This window comes from Budorcas taxicolor, chromosome 11, assembly GCF_023091745.1.
Source record: "Budorcas taxicolor isolate Tak-1 chromosome 11, Takin1.1, whole genome shotgun sequence".
Classification (NCBI taxonomy): domain Eukaryota; kingdom Metazoa; phylum Chordata; class Mammalia; order Artiodactyla; family Bovidae; genus Budorcas; species Budorcas taxicolor.
This window is the reverse complement of record NC_068920.1, coordinates 161525044-161545192: the sequence shown is the minus strand read 5'-3', so window position 1 is coordinate 161545192 and position 20149 is coordinate 161525044. Positions and strand designations below refer to the sequence as shown.

Here is a 20149-nt window from a genome sequence, read left to right as displayed (position 1 = left end):
TCCATCTCTGCTTATAGTTGTGGTTAGGCACATATTCCCTGTTTTTTTTTTTTTTTTTCTTGCCCTTCTAGTTATGTTGCCCTCTGAGATTCCAAAACTCCCCATAGACAGGCATGTGAGAGGGTTTCCTACTGTTGGAAACTTCTTCACGACTCCGTCCTCAGGACGGTCTCCGTCCCTAAATCTTTTGTCCCTGGATTGTCTTATATTTTGCCCTACCTCCTTTCAAAGAGATTGGGCTGCCTTTCTGGATGCTTGATGTCTTCCACCAGCGTTCAGAAGTTGTTTTGTGGAAGTTGCTTAACATTCAAATGATCTTCTCATAAATTTGTGGGGAGAGAGTGGTCTCCCTGTCCTATTCCTCTGCCTTCTTGGGACTACTCCTCTTTTCATTTTTTTAATGGGTAGGTGGGAAAAGTCAGTGAAGTGAAAGTGTTAGTTGTTCAGTCATCTCGTGACTCTTTGGATCCCATGAACACATAGCAGCTCCTCTGTCTATGGAATTCTCCAGACAGGAATACTGGAGTGGGTAATCCTTCCTTTCTCTAGGGAATCTTCCTGACCCAGAAACTGAACCTTAGTCTCCTGCATTGCAGGTGGATTCTTTACCACCTGAGCTACCAGGGAAGCCCCCAAAATCAGTAAGGAGAAGTATATTTTTTAGTGATAGTAACCAAAATGAAACATAATTTTAAATGTGTGGCTGTGAATATTTAGTTTATTACATATATCTGATGGAAAATGAACACAGACCATAGAAATATGTATAATACTACGAAGAGGAGAGGGGATGATTACTTACAAACCTACTGAGAAAACTCGGACGTGTACAGAATTCTCTAGCTATGAACCTAAGTAGTGTCTTTATGCTAAAACTGATGTTTCGAGGCAGTTACCTCTGGCTGGAACATGAAAGGGGAGTCACAGAAGGCCCAGCTTGTGCCTCAACAAAGAAGCTCCACCTTCTCCTTTCCAACAGAGTGTAGTTGACAGAGATATTGATGTATTTATAGCAAAACTCTGCAAAAGCAATGTTTTAAACATCTCACACACTGTGTGCTCATGTTCCTGTATCATAAAAGCCACTTAAAAGTCACTAAGCCATGTTTAGTGAGTCTTTAAATAAAAATAATATGTGGTGTTAGTACTTCTCTAAACTTCTGAATTTTTATACTCAGGAAAAGGCTTTCTAGAAGGATCACTGCATGCAGTATATTTTGTTGATAATAAGATACAGAGCACATGGTTCATTTTTCTTTTCCTGTAGGTTTTATGGGAATTAGAAACCTTACGTCTCATAAATCACTTTGAAAGATCCATGAAGGCAGAAATTGGAGATGATGATGAGTTATATATAGTAGACAACAGCGGAGAGGCACAGCTGTTTGACTTCACTGGCCAAGACTTTGAAAATAAGCTTCGAGTTCCTCTTCTTGAAATACTGAAATATCCATATCTGCTTTTACATGAGCATGTCAGTGAGTATCTTGGGTGTTTTCACAGTTGTATCAGTTTTATTTTAAGAATTGTAAGAATTTTGGTTATCTGTATTGAAAAATCTGTTCCTTAAATGTATAATTAGGGTACTTGGCATTTTTTCCAAACATAGTAAAGTGAATTACACAGTGAATACCATATATACCGCATAGGTGATTCTACAGTTGTTAACATGTAACTCTGCTTGCTTTATCTGTCCATTTATTCATCTGTTCATTCAGTTAATTTTCATTCTTGGAACTGTCTATAGCAGGGTTTTCAGACCTGGCACTGTTGACATTTTGAACTGGATAATTCTTGGTGGGTGGGCCTGTAGGATGTTACAGGAACATCCCTGACCTCTTTTCCACTAGATGTCAGTAGTGGCTTTCTCTCCCTTCTGCCCTGGTTGTGACCACCAAAAATGTCTTTGCTGTTAAGTCACTTCAGTTGTGTCCAACTCTGTGCGACCCCATAGACGGCAGCCCACCAGACTTCCCCGCCCCTGGGATTCTCCAGGCAAGAACACTGGAGTGGGTTGCCATTTCCTTCTCCAATGCATGAAAGTGAAAAGTGAAAGTGAAGTCGCTCAGTCATGTCCTACTCTTAGCGACCCCATGGACTGCAGCCTACCAGGCTCCTCCACCCATAGGATTATCCAGGCAAGAGTGCTGGAGTGGGGTGCCATTGCCTTCTTTGAAAAATGTCTCTGGATAGTGTCAGATGTCCCATGGGAGTTGGGGGGTTGGGGCCAGACAGAGGCAAAATTGCCAGATTCAGAACCACTGGTCTGTAGTAGTTTTTAGTAATTACTATGACATAGCATATTGTAACTGCCTAGATTTTGGTCCTTTGTATTTGAATTTCTTAATAAAAGTCTCTTGAAGACATTTTTCTGATCTGTCAAATCTAACAAAACAATAGTACCTTTAGGTACCTACTACTGTATCTAGGCCATGTTCAGATTTTTCCAGTAGTTGCAGAATTTTTTTGGCAGATTTATTTAAATTAGGGTGCAGTCAGGGACTTTGCATTGGTTCCATTTAGTTTGTGTTTCTTACGTCTTTTAATCCAGAATCATTTACATACACGCACACATATTTTTTTTATTTGCCATAACTTTTGCTGAGACCAAGAGGTTGCCCTGTAGAATAACGCACTTCTAGATTTTTTGATCGCTATCTTGTCATGTTATTTAACTTATTTCTCTATTCTGTTTCAGTATACTGAAAAGTAGATCTAAAGATCTACTAGAGAAATCAGTTCTTTCCAAATAAATTCAAAATAGATTTTTAAACTCTTTAATAAGCCACTTTTCAAGCATTTATTAAACAGTACCATATCCAGAAAAGTATATAAGCTTAGTTTTTCTAAAATTAAACACACTTGTGTAGCTGGCATCCAGGTCAAGAATCAAAAAAAAACATCAACACCCCAGGAGCTCTTCTCCTACTTTTCCAGTCATTATTCCTCCTCCCCAAAGCTAACTACTGTCACTGTGATATTCTTTTGAGGCTTGATGAGTTGGCTCATCTGATAGGATGCATGTGTAAGTCTGTTCAGTACACTTCTGTAAGTAATGAAGAAATTTCCAAAAAGCAGTGGGATTAGAATAGTGCTGGCACAGATAGACTGATGGATGGGAACAGTGTAGAGTCGAGAAGGAAACCAGGTATATTTGGGGAATTTAGTGTTTGATGATGATAGTATTTCAACCAGTGGAGGAAATGGGGTACTCAGTAACTGAGAGTAGGACAAAATAGCCATTTGTGGATAAAGTTGTTACCACTCTGATACAAAATGAAGTCCACGTGGGGTCAACATGTAAAATGCTAATGGGATTGGACTATAACCCTACTTCCAAGAAGATGCCCTCTGGAGATAATTATGCCCTGTGTGAAAGAAGATGTTTATACTAGTAAAGTCAGTCAGTCATAGGAATATATTATGAATTACATGATGACTACTATATATATATCGCAGACTTTCATGACTACCATATATATACCACAGTCTTTGAGAAGATTGAATATTGTTCCTACATTTGTACAGTTTTTTGCCTCAGTTTAAAAAGAAATGAGAAACTTCATTTACTTACAGAGTAACTGAAGGAGCAAGACAGATTTAGGGAATCTCGTTAAGCTGATAAGTTTTGTCTTACATTTACTGCTTTATTTTTTCTATTTAGATGAATTATGTGTTGAAGCACTTTGCCGGATGGAACAAGCTAATTGCTCCTTTCAAGTTTTTGACAAACATCCAGGGATCTATTTATTTTTGGTTCATCCCAATGAAATGGTAAGTGTCAGTGACAGGCAGTAGAAGAGGATCTCTTCTTTTGTACCAATAGATGACTAACTATAATAGAAGTTTTGGTGTGTACTTTGTGTAAAATATTTGCCAAAATTATTCTTTTGTTGTAAAATTACTGCAATTAAGGAGAGAGTGCTTTAGTGGGGGTGGGGGGCCCAAAGAAGAAGAGATTTAAGAGAGTAGGGAATCCGTCTGATAGGTGATGCTCCAATTTGAAAGCCAAGGGGATGATTCAGACTTCTTTTAATATGTTGATCTGAGCCAATGAAGAACTGTTCTCTGTTCCTTTTCTTGCCAGCCTGCCCCACTCCAAGCACATGGAAATACCACTTAAAACATTTAAAATTATTTTGTTAGTGAATGAGGTTTTTAAAAGGTAATGGCGTATGGGGAGGACAAGAAGATTAGTTCCTAGGTGCTGGACAGAAGGAGGAACGTAAGAATCAGAGCAGTAGGTAGAACAGAAAGAGAGAGCAACCCCAGAGTTTTGGAACCTGATGTTGAGCTGATGGCTGGGGTTTGCAGATTTATCACATGTGGTGAGGCAGCAGGTGCTGTGGGTCTGTATATGTTGGCCTCTTGAGTTACAGTGTTAAGAAAAAAGCTGTGCAGGGCAGCTCTGCTGATGGAGGGCCAGTAAAGAGCCTGTAAGTGGCAAAGAACATGGTAATGGTGTTTCAAGAAAAATGGTGATGAATTTCAGTCTCTTCTGTGCCAAACCCTAACAATGATAGAAAAAATTCAAAACAGAGGAATTTGAAAAGCTGTAATCACACAATTCAAGAAGTAAATGTTCCTTTGAACCAGTAAGGGAGCATAAGCACAAGGTGATGAGCAGTGGAAACTTGTAGGCTTGGCTGGCCGTAGGTAGCAAGGGATTGAGTTTATGCAGGATAACAGGAATTACGAGTATACTTGACGCTAGGGTAGACCCAGAGTCAAGGCCTCTGCTTAAATGAGATGGGGCCTGCCTTCCTGTGAAAGAAGATTGACAGAAATTACCACCAGTAGCTGTCTAGGACTGGCTTTCTTAAAGCTGCAAATGAGTAGAGGAAGCTGGTCCAGCTGAGCAACCAGGATCTGGTCCTGCCGTTGCAGGGTTCGGGACTGAGTCTGCAGAGCCAGGAGTGACTGGATTCTTCACTATAGGCTTATTTTACAGGTGAGGAAACTGAGTCAGGAGACTTATCCACAGTTATACATTCTAGTTTGTGGTGACTGGGATTTGTGTACAGGCAACCTGACCCCGGTGATAGAAGCAAGGTCCGATGCTGTAAAGAGCAATGTTGCATAGGAACCTGGAATGTCAGGTCCATGAATCAAGGCAAATTGGAAGTGGTCAAATAAGAGATGGCAAGAGAGAACCTCGACATGCTAGGAATCAGTGAACTAAAATGGACTGGAATGGGTGAATTTAACTCAGATGACCATTATATCTACTACTGCGGGCAGGAATCCTTCAGAAGAAATGGAGTAGCCATCATGGTCAACAAAAGAGTCCGAAATGCAGTACTTGGATGCAATCTCAAAAACCACAGAATGATCTCTGTTCGTCTCCAAGGCAAACTATTCAATATCACAGTTATCCAAATCTGTGCCCCAACCAGTAATGCTGAAGAAGCTGAAGTTGAACGGTTTTATGAAGACCTACAAGACCTTTTAGAACTAACACCCAAAAAAGATGTCCTTTTCATTATAGGGGACTGGAATGCAAAAGTAGGAAGTCAAGAAACACCTGGAGTAACAGGCAAATTTGGCCTTGGAATGCAGAATGAAGCAGGGCAAAGACTAATAGAGTTTTGCCAAGAAAATGCACTGGTCATAGCAAACACCCTTTTCCAACAACACAAGAGAAGACTTTACACATGGACATCACCAGATGGTCAACAGTGAAATCAGATTGATTATATTCTTTGCAGCCAAAGATGGAGAAGCTCTATACAGTCAACAAAAACAAGACCAGGAGCTGACTGTGGCTCAGATCATGAACTCCTTATTACCAAATTCAGACTCAAATTGAAGAAAATAGGGAAAACCACTAGACCATTCAGGTTATGACTTAAATCAAATCCCTTATGATTATACAGTGGAAGTGAGGAATAGATTTAAGGGCCTAGATCTGATAGAGTGCCCAGTGAACTATGGACGGAGGTTCGTGACATTCTACAGGAGACAGGGATCAAGACCATGCCCATTGAAAAGAAATGCAAAAAAGCAAAATGTCTGTCTGGGGAGGCCTTACAAATAGCTGTGAAGAGAAGAGAAGTGAAAAGCCAAGGAGAAAAGGAAAGATATAGGCATCTGAATGCAGATTTCCAAAGAAAAGCAAGAAGAGATAAGAAAGCCTTCTTCAGCGATCAATGCAAAGAAATAGAGGAAAAGAACAGAATGGGAAAGACGAGATCTCTTCAAGAAAATTAGAGATACCAAGGGAACATTTCATGCAAAATGGGCTCGATAAAGGACAGAAATGGTATGGACCTAAAGAAGCAGAAGATATTAAGAAGAGGTGGCAAGAATACACAGAACTGTACAAAAAAGACCTTCACGACCCAGATAATCATGATGGTGTGATCACTCACCTAGAGCCAGACATCCTGGAATGTGAAGTCAAGTGGGCATTGGAAAGCATCACTACGAACAAAGCTAGTGGAGGTGATGGAATTCCAGTGGAGCTATTTCAAATCCTGAAAGATAATGCTGTGAAAGTGCTGCACTCAATATGCCAGCAAATTTGGAAGACTCAGCAGTGGCCACAGGACTGGAAAAGGTCAGTTTTCATTCCAATCCCAAAGAAAGACAATGCCAAAGAATGCTCAAACTACCACACAATTGCACTCATCTCACACGCTAGTAAAGTAATGCTCAAAATTCTCCAAGCCAGGCTTCAGCAATACATGAACCGTGAACTTCCAGATGTTCAAGCTGGTTAAGGAAAAGGCAGAGGAACCAGAGATCAAATTGCCAACATCCGCAGGATCATGGAAAAAGCAAGAGAGTTCCAGAAAAACATCTATTTCTGCTTTATTGACTATGCCAAAGCCTTTGACTGTGTGGATCACAATACACTGGAAAATTCTGAAAGAGATGGGAATACCAGACCACCTAACCTGCCTCTTGAGAAATCTGTATGCAGGTCAGGAAGCAACAGTTAGAACCTGGACTTGGAACAACAGACTGGTTCCAAATAGGAAATGAAGTACGTCAAGGCTGTATATTGTCACCCTGCTTATTTAACTTCTATGCAGAGTACATCATGAGAAATGCGGGACTGGAACAAGCACAAGCTGGAATCAAGGTTGCCGGGAGAAATAACCTCAGATAGGCAGATGACACCACCCTTATGGCAGAAAGTGAAGATAGGCAGATGATACCACCCTTATGGCAGAAAGTGAAGAGGAACTCAAAAGCCTCTTGATGAAAGTGAAAGAGGAGAGTGAAAAAGTTGGCCTAAAGTGCAACATTCAGAAAACGAAGATCATGGCATCTGGTCTCATCACTTCATGGGAAATAGATGGGGAAACAGTGTCAGACTTTATTTTTTAGGGCTCCAAAATAACTGCAGATGGTGACTGCAGCCATGAAATTAAAAGACACTTGCTCCTTGGAAGAAAAGTTATGACCAACCTAAATAGCATATTCAAAAGCAGAGACATAACTTTGCCAACAAAGGTCCGTCTAGTCAAGGCTACGGTTTTTCCGGTAGTCATGTATGGATGTGAGAGTTGGACCGTGAAGAAGGCTGAGCACCGAAGAATTGATGCTTGTGAACTGTGGTGTTGGAGAAGACTCTTAAGAGTCCTTTGGACTGCAAGGAGATCCAGCCAGTCCATTCTGAAGGAGATCAACCCTGGGATTTCTTTGGAAGGAATGATGCTAAAGCTGAAACTCCAATACTTTGGCCACCTCATGCGAAGAGTTGACTCATTAGACAGGACTCTGATGCTGGGAGGGATTGGGGGCAGGAGGAGAAGGGGATGACAGGATGAAATGGCTGGATGGCATCACAGACTCGATGGACATGAGTCTGAGTGAACTCCGGGAGTTGGTGATAGACAGGGAGGCCTGGCGTGCTGCGATTCATGGGGTCGCAAGGAGTCGGACACAACTGAGCGACTGAACTGAACATGACCCCATGAAGTAGGCTGTGGGAGAGGCCTCATGTTGGGTGGTCATACACCCAGGTGTGCATTCTGGGTGGATCATTCGCCAACTGTGGGACTTTGGGCAAGCCCCTTACCTACTGGGATTCCCTGATGGCTCAGCTGGTAAAAAATCTGCCTGCAGTGCAGGAGACTTGGGTTTGAATCCTGGTTGGGGAAGATCACCTGGAGAAGGGAATGGCAACCCACTGCAGTAGTCTTGTCTGGAAAATCCCATGGATGGAGGGGCCTCCTAGGCTGCTGTCCATGGGGTCACTAAGAGTCGGACACGATTGAGCGACTTCACTTTCACTTTTCAGTTTCATGTGTTGGAGAAGGAAATGGCAACCCACTCCAGTGTTCTTGCCTGGAGAATCCCAGGGGCTGGGGAGCCTGGTTGGCTGACGTCTATGGGGTCGCACAGAGTCGGACACGACTGAAGCGATGCAGCAGCAGCAGTAGCAGTGAGGCTATAGGCTCTATGGCAGGGCTATTGGCAGCTTACCTCCAAGAGGATTTATGCCATGATGTGCCTCCCAGGTCTGCTGCTCCCAGTGCCCCTGCCTCTGCCGACCCATGCCTTCACTGTTCTGTTCTGTGTTGTGAAGTCGCTCAGTTGTGTCCGACTGTTTGTGACCCCATGGACTGTACTGGAGACCCTCAAACATGCAAGGCAGGTCTGGCCCAATCTCTTGTGGGGGTCACTGCTCCTTTCCCCTGGGTCCTGGTACGCACAGCCTTTTTTTCTGTGCTCTTCAAGAGTTCTGTTTCTCCCAAGTCTTTGCCAAATGCCAAGGTTGGGAAGGCTGATGTGGGACCTAGAACCTAGGCAACAGTGAGAGAACTTCTTTGGTGTTAATTGTTCTCCAGTTTGTGGGTTGTCACCTGGTGAGATTGGGATTTGATTTTAATGTGTCTGCAGCCCTCCTACCATATTCTTGCAGCTTCTCCTTTGTCTTAGAAGTTCCTACAAGACCTTCTAGAACTAACACCCAAAAAAGATAACCTTTTCATCATAGGAGACTGGAATGTAAAAGTAGGAAGTCAAGAAATATCTGGAGTAACAGGCAAGTTTCGTCTTGGAGTGCAAAATGAAGCAGGGCAAAGGCTAACAGAGTTTGGGCAAGAGAACACACTGGTCATAGTAAACACCCTCTTCTAACAGCACAAGAAACTACTCTACACTTGGAAATCACCAGATGGTCAGTACCAAAATCATATTGATTATAAACATGTCAGGAAATTTGGAAAACTCACCAGTGGCCACAGGACTGGAAAAGGTCAATTTTCATTCCAGTCCCAAAGAAAGGCAATGCCAAAGAATGCTCAAACCTACCACACAATTGTGCTCATCTCACACGCTAGTAAAGTAATGCTCAAAATTCTCCAAGCTAGGCTTCAGCAATGCATGAACCGTGAACTTCCAGATGTTCAAGCTGGTTTTAGAAAAGACAGCGGAACCAGAGATCAAATTGCTAACATCCGCTGGATCATCAAGAAAGCAAGAGAGTTCCAGAAAAACATCTATTTCTGCTTTATTGACTATGCCAAAGCCTTTGGCTATGTGGATCATAATAAACTGTGGAAAATTCTGAAAGAGATGGGATTACCAGACCACCTGACCTGCCTCTTGAGAAACCTATATGCAGGTCAGGAAGCAGGTTAGAACTGGACATGGAACAACAGAGTGGTTCCAAACAGGAAAAGGAGTACATCAAGGCTGTATATTCTCACCCTGTTTATTTTAACATATATGCAGAGTACATTAATGAGAAACACAGGGCTGGAGGAAGCATAAGCTGGAATCAAGATTGTGGGGAGAAATATCAAGAACCTCAGATATGCAGATGATACCACCCTTGTGGCAGAAAGTGAAGAAGAACTAAAGAGCCTCTTGATGAAAGTGAAAAGAGGAGAGTGAAAAAGTTGGCTTAAAGCTCAACATTCAGAAAACTTAAGATCATGGCATCCGGTCCCATCACTTCATGGGAAATAGATGGGGAAACAATGTCAGACTTTATTTTTCTGGGCTCCAAAATTACTGCAGATGGTGATTGCAGCCATGAAATTAAAAGACGCTTGCTACTTGGAAGGTAAGTTATGACCAACCTAGACAGCATATTCAAAAGCAGAGACATTATTTTGCCAACAAAGGTCCGTCTAGTCAAGGTTATGGTTTTTCCAGTAGTCCTGTATGGATGTGAGAGTTGGAGTATAAGGAAAGCTGAGCGCTGAGAAATTAATGCTTTTGAACTGTGGTGTTGGAGAAGACTCTCGAGAGTCCCTTGGACTGCAAGGAGATCCAATCAGTCCATTCTAAACGAAATCAGTCCTGGGTGTTATTGGAGGGACTGATGTTGAAGCTGAAACTCCAATACTTTGGCCACCTCATGTGGAGAGCTGAGTCATTTGAAAAGACCCTGATGCTGGGTAAGTTTGAGAGCAGGAGGAGAAGGGGATGACAGAATGAGATCGTTGGATGGCATCACCAACACAATGGACATGGGTTTGGGTGGATTCCAGGAGTTGGTGATGGATCGGGAAGCATGGCGTCCTGTGGTCCATGTGGTCGCCAAGAGTTGGACACGACTGAGCGACTGAACTGAACTGATGTATATTCCTTGCTGCTGAAGATGCAGAAGCTCTTTACAGTCAGCAAAAACAAGACCTGAAGTTTACTGTGGCTCAGATCATGACTCCTTATTCCAAAACTCAGGCTTAAATTGAATAAAGTAGGGGAAACCACTTGGCCATTCAGATATAGTGGTTATGACAATACAGTAGAGGTGATGAATAGATTCAAGGGATTAGATCTGTTAGACTGAAAAACTATGGAAGAAGGTTTGTAACATTGTGTAGGAAGTAGTGACTAAAACCATCCCAAAGAAAAATGCAAGAAGGCAAAGTGGTTTTCTAGGGAGACCTTTACAAATAGCTGAGAAAAGAAGTGAAAGGCGAAGGAGAAAAGGAAAGATAAACCTAGCTGAATGCAGAGTTTCAGAAAACATTCAGGAGATGAGAGGCTTAAGTGAAAAGTGCAAGGAAATAGAGAAAAACAATAGAATGGGAAAGACTAGAGATCTTCAAGAAAATTGGAGATACCAAGGGAAAATTTGATGCAAGGATGGGCACAATAAAGGACAAAAACAGCAAGGACCTGACATTAGCAGAAGAAATTAAGAAGAGGTGGCAAGAATACACAGAAGAACTATACAAAAAAGGTCTTAATGACCCAGATAACCATGATGGTGTGATCACTCACTTAGAGGTAGACATCCTGGAGAATGAAATCAAGTGGGTCTTAGGAGGCATCACTATAAACAAAGCTAGTGAAGGTGTTGGAATTCCAGCTAAACTATTTAAAATTATAAAAGATGATTCTGTAAAAGTGCTGTACTGAATATGTCAGCAAATTTAGAAAACTCAGCAGTAGTCACAGAACTGAGAAATGTCACTTTTCATTGCAGTGCCAAAGAAAGTAAGTGAAAGTGAAGTCACTCAGTCGTGTCCAACTCTTAGCGACCCCATGGACTGTACCCTACCAGGCTTCTCCCTCCATGGAATTCTCCAGGCAAGAGTACTGGAGTGGATTGCCATTTCCTTCTCCAGGGGAGCTTCCCAACTCAGGGATCGAACCTGGGTCTCCTGCATTCCAGGCAGACGCTTTAACCTCTGAGCCACCAGGGAAGCAGGGCAATGCCAAAGAATGTTCAAACTACTGTACAATTGAGCTTATTTCATATGTTAGCAAAGTAAAGCTCAAAATGCTTCAAGTTAGGCTTCAGCAGTATGTGAACTTGAGAACTTCCAGATAGATGAACAAGCTGGTTTAAAAAAGGCAGAAACCATAGGTCAAATTGCCAACATTCATTGGATCAAAACATCTGGTTCATTGACTAGGCTAAAGCCTTTGTGTGGATCACAACAAACTGGAAAATTCTTAAAACAGATGGGAATACCAGACCACCTTACTTGTCTTGTGAGAAACCTGTATGCAAGTCAAGAAGCAACAGTTAGAACCAGACATGAAACAACAGACTGGTTCAAAATTGAGAAAGGAGTACATCAAGGCTGATATTATCACTCTTGCTTATCTAACTTATATTCAGAGTATATCATGCAAAATGCTGAACTGGATGAATCAGAAACTGGAGTACGTCAAGGCTGTATATTGTCACCCTGCTTATTTAACTTCTGTGCAGAGTACATCACGAGAAACGCTGGGCTGGAAGAAGCGCAGGCAGGAATCAAGATTGCCAAGAGAAATATCAGTAACCTCAGGTATGCAGATGACAACACCTTTATGGCAGAAAGTGAAGAGGAACTAAAGAGCGTCTTGATGAAAGTGAGAGAGGAGAGTGAAAAAGTTGGCTTAAAGCTCAACATTCAGAAAACGAAGATCATGGCATCTGGTCCCATCACTTCATGGGAAATAGATGGGGAAACAGTGTCAGACTTTCTTTTTTGGGGCTCCAAAATCACTGCAGATGGTGACTGCAGCCATCAAATTAAAAGATGCTTGCTCCTTGGAAGGAAAGTTATGACCAACCTAGATATAGCATATTGAAAAGCAGAGACATTACTTTGCCAACAAAGGTCCATCTAGTCAAGGCTGTGGTTTTTCCAGTGGTCCTGTATGGATGTGAGAGTTGGACTGTGAAGAAAACTGAGTGCCGAAGAATTGATGCTTTTGAAGTGTGGTGTTGGAGAAGACTCTTGAGAATCCCTGGGACTGCAAGGAGATCCAACCAGTCCATTCTAAAGGAGATCAGTCCTGGGTGTTCTTTGGAAGGACTGATGCTAAAGCTGAAACTCCAATACTTTGGCTACCTCATGTGAAGAGTTGACTCGTTGGAAAAGACTGATGCTGGGAGGGATTGGGGACAGGAGGAGAAGGGGAGGACAGAGGATGAGATGGCTGGATGACATCACCAGCTCTATGGACATGAGTTTGAGTGAACTCCAGGAGTTGGTGATGGACAGGGAGGCCTGGCGTGCTGTGATTCATGGGGTCACAAAGAGTCAGATGTGACTGAGTGACTGAACTGAACTGAAGAAGTATCAACAGCCTCAGATATGCAGATGATACCAATCTGATGGCAGAAAGCGAAGAGGAACCAAGAGCCTCTTGATGAAAGAGGAGTGCAAAAGTTGGCTCAAAACTCGGCATTCAGAAAACTAAGATCGTGGCACCTGGTCTCATCACTACGTGGCAATTAGATGGAGGAAAATGTGGAAACAGTGACAGATTTCATGTTCTTGGACTCTAAAATCACTGTGGATGGTGACTGCAGCCATCAAATTAAAAGACATTTAACCCCTTGGAAGAAAAGCTATAACAATCCTAGATAATGTTTAAAGAAGCAGAGACATCACTTTGCTGACAAAAGTCCATATAATCAAAGGTATAGTTTTTCCAGTGTCAGATATGGATATGAGAGTTGGACCATAAAGAAGGCTGAGTGCGGAAGAGTTGCTGCCTTCAAATTGTGCCGGAGAAGACTCTTCAGAGTCCCTTAGACAGCAAAGAGATCAAACTAGTCAGTCTTACAGGAAATCAGCCCTAAATATTCATTGGAAGGAGTGATGTTGAAACTGAAGCTTCAATACTTTGGCCACCTGATGCGAAGAGCCAACTGACTCATTGGGAAAGACCCTGATGCTGGGAAAGATTGAGGGCAGGAGAAGAGGGCAACAGAGAATGAGATGGTTGGATAGCATCATTGAGTCAGTAGACATGAGTTTGTGCGAACTCTGCGAGATAGTGAAGAACAGGGAAACCTGATGTGCTGTAGTCCATGGGGTTGCAGGGTTGGACATTACTTAGTGACTGAACAACAGCATGGTGCATTTGTCTCCTTTGATTTGCTGTAGTCCATGGAGTTGCAGAGTTGGACATTACTTAGTGACTGAACCAACAGCATGGTGCATTTGTTTCCTTTGATTTGGAACATTTCCCCAGCCTTGTGTTTTTTTGTTTTTGTTTTTTTGGCTGCTCTGGTTCAAAATCACTGCAGATGATGACTGCAGCCATGAAATAAAAAGATGCTTACTCCTTGGAAGGAAAGTTACGACCAACCTAGATAGCATATTGAGAAGCAGAGACATTACTTTGCCAACAAAGGTCCATCTAGTCAAGGCTATGGTTTTTCCAGTAGTCATGTATGGATGTGAGAGTTGGACAGTGAAGAAAGCTGAGCGCCGAAGAATTGATGCTTTCGAAGTGTGGTGTTGGAGAAGACTTGGGAGTCCCTTGGACTGCAAGGAGATCCAACCAGTCTATCCTAAAAGAGATCAGTCCTGGGTGTTCATTGGAAGGAGTGATACTGAAGCTGAAACTCCAAAACTTTGGCCACTTCATGCGAAGAGTAGACTCATTGGAAAAGACCCTGATGCTGGGAGGGATTGTGGGCAGGAGGAGAAGGGGACGACAGAGGATGAGATGGCTGGATGGTATCACCGACTCAATGGACATGGGTTTGGGTAGACTCCGGGAGTTGGTGATGGACAGGGAGGCCTGGTGTGCTGCTGTCCATGGAGTCGCAAAGAGTCAAACATGACTGAGCGACTGAACTGAACTGAATGGTTCTTCCTTCAGCCAGTTTTTCTAAGACTGCAAAATAATTTCAGCCACAGCACTTTGCACAATTACTAGTCAGCACTTGACGTGGATTATACTGTAATCAAGAGCCATTTTCCCTTCTCCCATTCATTCATCTAGTTTGTTATTAGTATAGACTCAGTGATTCCTTTGTATTTTTTTTGTAGCTTAAAGGTATGTTGACATAGAGCTCATTCTTTTGTCCATTAGTTCTGTGTTTTTCAAATTTTTCTGCCCATAGTCAATAAGTATTGATAAAAATGTTTTTCATTGAGTTAACACATGTATATGCATATGTGACCTTTCACATATGCGTATACATATATCAGCATTTCACAAAATAACTTTACAGTGAAGGATGCACACTGTTTTATTTAGTTTTTAAGGTTGGTTATGGTCACTAAGTTAAATTTGTATCTCAGAAGAGTTTTAAAATCACTGTCCTGTGCTATATTGCCATGTAGAGGTGACCTTTGATTTCTTCTCTTTTCATTGTTTCTTTCCTTTTTTAAACTTTATAATATGGAACATTACAAATATACAGAAGTAGGTAATCAGAGCATTTAATCCATAAAATGTTAGTATGTGTCTCTAAAAGGTAAGGGTTTTAAAAAAATATATCAACATACCAATAATAGTTACTTAATATCATGTTTCTAGTTAGTGTTTAAGTGAATGGAAATGGTTATCCTAAATGCTTTACTGGAGTTAGTTTGTTCAAATCAGGATGAAATAGAGTTCACACGTTGCATTACAATTTGACCCTTGAACAACATGGGTTTGAACTCTGAATTCACTTATATGCAGATTGTTTTTAATGCATGGACTTCCCAGGTGGCTTATTGGTAAAGACCTGCCAAGCGGGAGACATGGGTTTGATCCTTGGGACCGGAACGTCCTGGAGGAGAAAGTGGCAACCTACTTCAGTATTCGAAATCACATGGACAGAGGAGCCTGGCAGGCTACAATCCATGGGGTCACAAAAGAGTGAAACATGACTGAGTGACTCAGAATTAACAGTTTAGTAATATACTGTTCAAGGTTAATTGAATCCATGGTGCAGAATCTTGGATATGGAAGTACTGGTGACTAAGTTATATTCGGATTATATTGGTATATTCAACTATGCAGAAAGTTAGTGCTCTAACCCCTGTGTGTTGTTCAGAATTTGATTGTAATTAGTGTCTTGTGTTTTTTTTTTTTTTTTTTCAGTCATCACCTTTTGGTTTAAAATGTCTTTGAAAATCATATGTTTTTACTGAAGTACTTTATTCTGTATGATGGTTTTTTCAAGATATAATGGACATACAGCACTGTACAGCTTTAAGGTGTATAGCATGGTGATTTTTAAAAGATTCTGACATATAATTGGTATATCTTGTGTCTTTTAAAACCTGTAAAGAATTCCTCGGAGAAGGCAGTGGCACTCTACCCCAGTACTCTTGCCTGGAATATCCCATGGACGGAGGAGCCTAGTAGGCTGCAGTCCATGGGGTCGCTAAGAGTCGGATACGACTGAGCGACTTCACTTTCACTTTTCATTTTCATGCGTTGGAGAAGGAAATGGCAACCCACTCCAGTGTTCTTGCCTGGAGAATCCCAGGGGCGGGGGAGCCTGGTGGGCTGCCGTCTATGAGGTCGCACAGAGTCGGACATGACTGAAGTGACTTAGCAGCACCAGCAGCGAATTCCTATTTTAAATAGATTCTTGCTGTATATAGACAGTTGTTCACTGAATGAAGTAATGAATGTGTTGTGCTTTTAGGTTCGGCGTTGGGCTATCCTGACTGCAAGAAACTTGGGGAAAGTGGATAGAGATGATTACTATGACTTACAGGAGGTTTTGACTTGCCTTTTTAAAGTTATTGAGTTGGGACTTTTAGAAAACCCAGACATTTATACTTCTTCTGTCCTTGAGAAGGGTAAACTGGTTCTTCTGCCTTCACACATGTATGATACTGCCAACTACAAAAACTATTGGTTAGGTGAGTATTGTTGCTATACAAATAGCAATTAGTATTTTCCAGTAGTGTTTTTTTTTAAGCCTACAGTAATCTGGCACTTTTATTTATTTTTTAATTGGCAGATAGTTGCTTTATATTGTGTTAGTTTTTGCCAGACATCGACGTGATCCAGTAGTTCTTACAGTTATCCAGCAAAAGTCGTCTCATTTGGTAACCTGATCGGAATTGCTAAATAAGAGATTTCGTAGTTTCCAGTTCTTGTTCTGTCATTAAATTGACCATTACAACTTCTCTTTTTAAACACTTTTTATCATAGAAATCATCTGTGTAACGAGTATCTTTTGAAGTATAGCAAGTAGATCTTTTATTTAAGGCATTATTAAATGTAACAAAATATTATCATATCAGCTGATTTTAATAGATTTTGATCTATTGGTAAAAGGAGGTTTCATACTTCTTTTCCTAGCTGTAAAATATTTCCTGGCAGAAAGAGATTAACTTTGGTTTTCAACAAATTCTATACTGAACTTAAAATAGTTCTGTCCTATTCATTGATTCAGAGTCTTGATCATGTGTATATTTGGCAGTGATTGGTACTTGAAATATGATGATCTTAAAACTTAAGGGATCTTCCATTTTATGAGATTAAATTGTGTGTAGTCATTTGGGAAATTGCTTTTTAACAAAGTTCGTAGTGTTTTCCCTTTTATTCAGTCTAAAGTTCTGTTCTTGGGAGCAGTTGTATGTGAATGTCTCAGACTTTAGTGTCTAAGGCACTGGATTATATTTTGCCTCATCTTACTGCCATGTTATTATTCTGCCAACTAAACCAGAGAAGACTTGAGAACAGCATTAATGTCATCAGTTCAAGCAAACTATATGTGGTCTTACAGGTATTTGCATGCTGCTTACCATTCTTGAGGAGCAAGCCATGGATTCACTGTTGTTGGGCTCAGATAAACAGAATGATTTTATGCAGTCAATACTTCATACCATGGAGAGGCAATCAAATGGTAATCAACTTTATTTCCTGAATTTTGTGATGGTGGTGCACTTTAAAATTACCAGAGTCACTGTAAGAATTTGGATGTATGATATGGAGGAAAGAATGAACACTTTATGGTTTTTGTCACGTTCAGAATGTTAAATTGGAAAGGATCTTTAGAGTTTAACTCAGCACCTTATTTTCATAAGAGACTGAAGCCCAGAGGTGTTAACTTTCTCACATTGCAATACCCAATTAGTAGTAGAATGAAGAGTAGTCTAGAACCCAAAGGAGGTGAATTTCTAATAATGTGATAGTAAACATATGCAGAAAGATTCTGCTGTCCCATACCTCACTTTTGCTTGGTTTTTCATTTCACTTCGGTTTTCTGTGGTTACACTGTCCAACACAGTGACTGCCAGCCAAATGTGATTGTTTAAATTTATACTAAGGAAACTTAAAAATTCAGGTTTTCAGTCCCATTAGCTGTAACTTCAAGAGCTCAGTGGCCACATGTGTCTGGCTGCTACCATATTAAACTGGGCAGACAGTGTGCCATTTGTATCATCACAGGAAGTTCCCTTGGACAATGCTGCTCAGATAGCCTAATAAATAGGGTCTAAAATTGTATTTGTTAGTAGAGGCCAGCTTGGTTTTATCAGGCTTATCAGTGAGAGTCTGTACTAGTGTTTCCAATCTTAACCTTCTTTATGAAGGAATGAATCATCAAAGACCAAGCATGCCAAATCCTGTGAAAATACAATTTTTTACCCACTTTCACTTCTCTTCAGGCAACTTTGGTAGAGATACAAATTCTTTTGTGGAGAATTTTAAAAGAAATATGTAACTGTTACTGTTTCTTTGATCACATGTGTTTTCTTGTGAGATTATTTCTGATCAAGGTTATTACTAATTCACTTAGCAGAATTTACTAAGTAATTTGTTCTTTCCCAGTGCTTTGCACGTGCATTTCTATTCTCTCTGTTAATCCAGCTCCCCTAACATGCTTCAGAATGAGTCACCTCTTTAGGAAACTTTCTGTAATTGTCTTTACCTTACTGATGACTTTGTATTTGAGAGCTTGCTAGACAAAAGATAGCTGCAGTGTAGGATAAAAAAAGTATATGAGAAGTTCTACACAAATGACTATGATTTTTTTTTTTAAAGTAGAGTCTAAGAGCCCTGAAGGAAATAAAGCAGAAAGTTCTTGGGTTGTCAGAGATTGTGTGTGTGAGACCACTTACTCCAAAGAGTACTGTGGAAGGTCGAATGACTGGGAGTGTTTGCTGCAGGGGAAGGTATTTGAGCTGAACTGTAAGGAAGGAAAGGAAACTTTTTTTTTTGGATTGGTGGTACTAATAGTGAAGGAAAGGAAACTTTTTTTTTTGGATTGGTGGTACTAATAGTGAAACTGTTCTATCTAGTTCTTGGGAAAAGCCAGCAATCCTTTTTTTTTTTTTTCTGTAGATGGTGTATCTTTATTTTTGTATGGAAAAATAAATCTGAGAAGAATAGAGTAAGATCTTACAAGTGCTTGACTGAGAACTTTGAATTTCCTTAGAAAACAGTGAGGAACAGTTTAAGGTCTATGAGTGGGTCAGTGTTTTGCCACTGCGCATAGAGAAGAGGGAAACGACTGGATGCCAGAGGATGGGAGTAGTGACCATTCCTGCCAGGTGGATGGAATGGAAATAACAAGGCCACATTGAGACAGGGGTGGATGAAAAGAGTGCATCTCTGCTTGTCCAGTGCCTCAGGGATTCAGTCTCGTACACCAGCCAGATGACACACACAGTTCGGGATTTCTTGTATCATGGACTTTGTTTAGATCTGGAGATACCAGGTTTTTCTTACTTCTCCCTTCCTCACTTCTGCTGTTTAGTGAAGGATGAGAATATAAAGGTCTGGAAGAAGCAGAGTAGGAAAGATTCTTAAAGGTGTGGCAAACAGGGTGAGAAAGTTGAGTTTATCTATCTAGACTATCTCAGTTTGTTTCACATGAAAAAATTTCTTAACCAAGGTGTATTGCTTTTAAAAAAATGCAAACACTGCTTAAATGTTTGCCAGCTTTCTAAGACCTATAGTTGGCAGGGCTTAAATTACTTCCTGCTTTGCTTTCAGTTTTGTTGCTACCCAGGTAAAGGGTGCTTAATTCTCAATATATTTTAGTACTTTTTTTCTAATTGTTTTTTAATTTGGCAATTACTCCATTGTGTTTCAGATGATAGTGTGGATCCTTTCTGGCCAGCGTTACACTGTTTCATGGTGATTCTGGATCGCCTTGGATCTAAGGTCTGGGGTCAACTTATTGATCCTATTGAAGCATTTCAAACCATTATTAACAACGTGAGCTACAATAGAGAGATCCAGAACATACGGAAGAGCTCTATGAGGTTTGTTCAGTTCCTTTGTCACGATTTCAAACAGTCTGCATAAGGAAGTCTATTAATTGACAGGATTTTTTTCTTCTTTTTTTACCCCCTTTAGTTCAGTAATTTCTATTTATTCTTAATATTTTTAAGGACCAAGTTAGAACCGGAGTCATATTTGGATGATATGGTGACTTGCAGCCAGATTGTATACAATTATAATCCTGAAAAGACCAAAAAGGTATAAAGCATTTTCAGAGTTCAGATGATACTGTATTGCCTTTATATTGTATCGACAG

The 20149-nt window shown here is 40.8% G+C and overlaps 1 protein-coding gene and 1 non-coding gene across 2 annotated transcripts in view; one reads left to right on the top strand and one right to left on the bottom strand.

Moving 5' to 3' along the window:
• Window positions 1-20149, top strand: part of SETX (senataxin) — an 82422-nt gene that overhangs the window by 16962 nt on the left and 45311 nt on the right. The window contains exons 5-10 of the mRNA XM_052647913.1: window positions 1268-1478; window positions 3665-3774; window positions 16298-16517; window positions 17390-17509; window positions 19703-19874; window positions 20004-20091. Coding sequence (XP_052503873.1) covers window positions 1268-1478; window positions 3665-3774; window positions 16298-16517; window positions 17390-17509; window positions 19703-19874; window positions 20004-20091 — 921 coding nt within the window. The remainder of the gene's footprint in view (window positions 1-1267; window positions 1479-3664; window positions 3775-16297; window positions 16518-17389; window positions 17510-19702; window positions 19875-20003; window positions 20092-20149) is intronic.
• On the bottom strand, window positions 11546-11618 carry TRNAS-GGA (transfer RNA serine (anticodon GGA)). The gene has a single exon. It is a non-coding gene; the product is annotated as a tRNA-Ser (tRNA).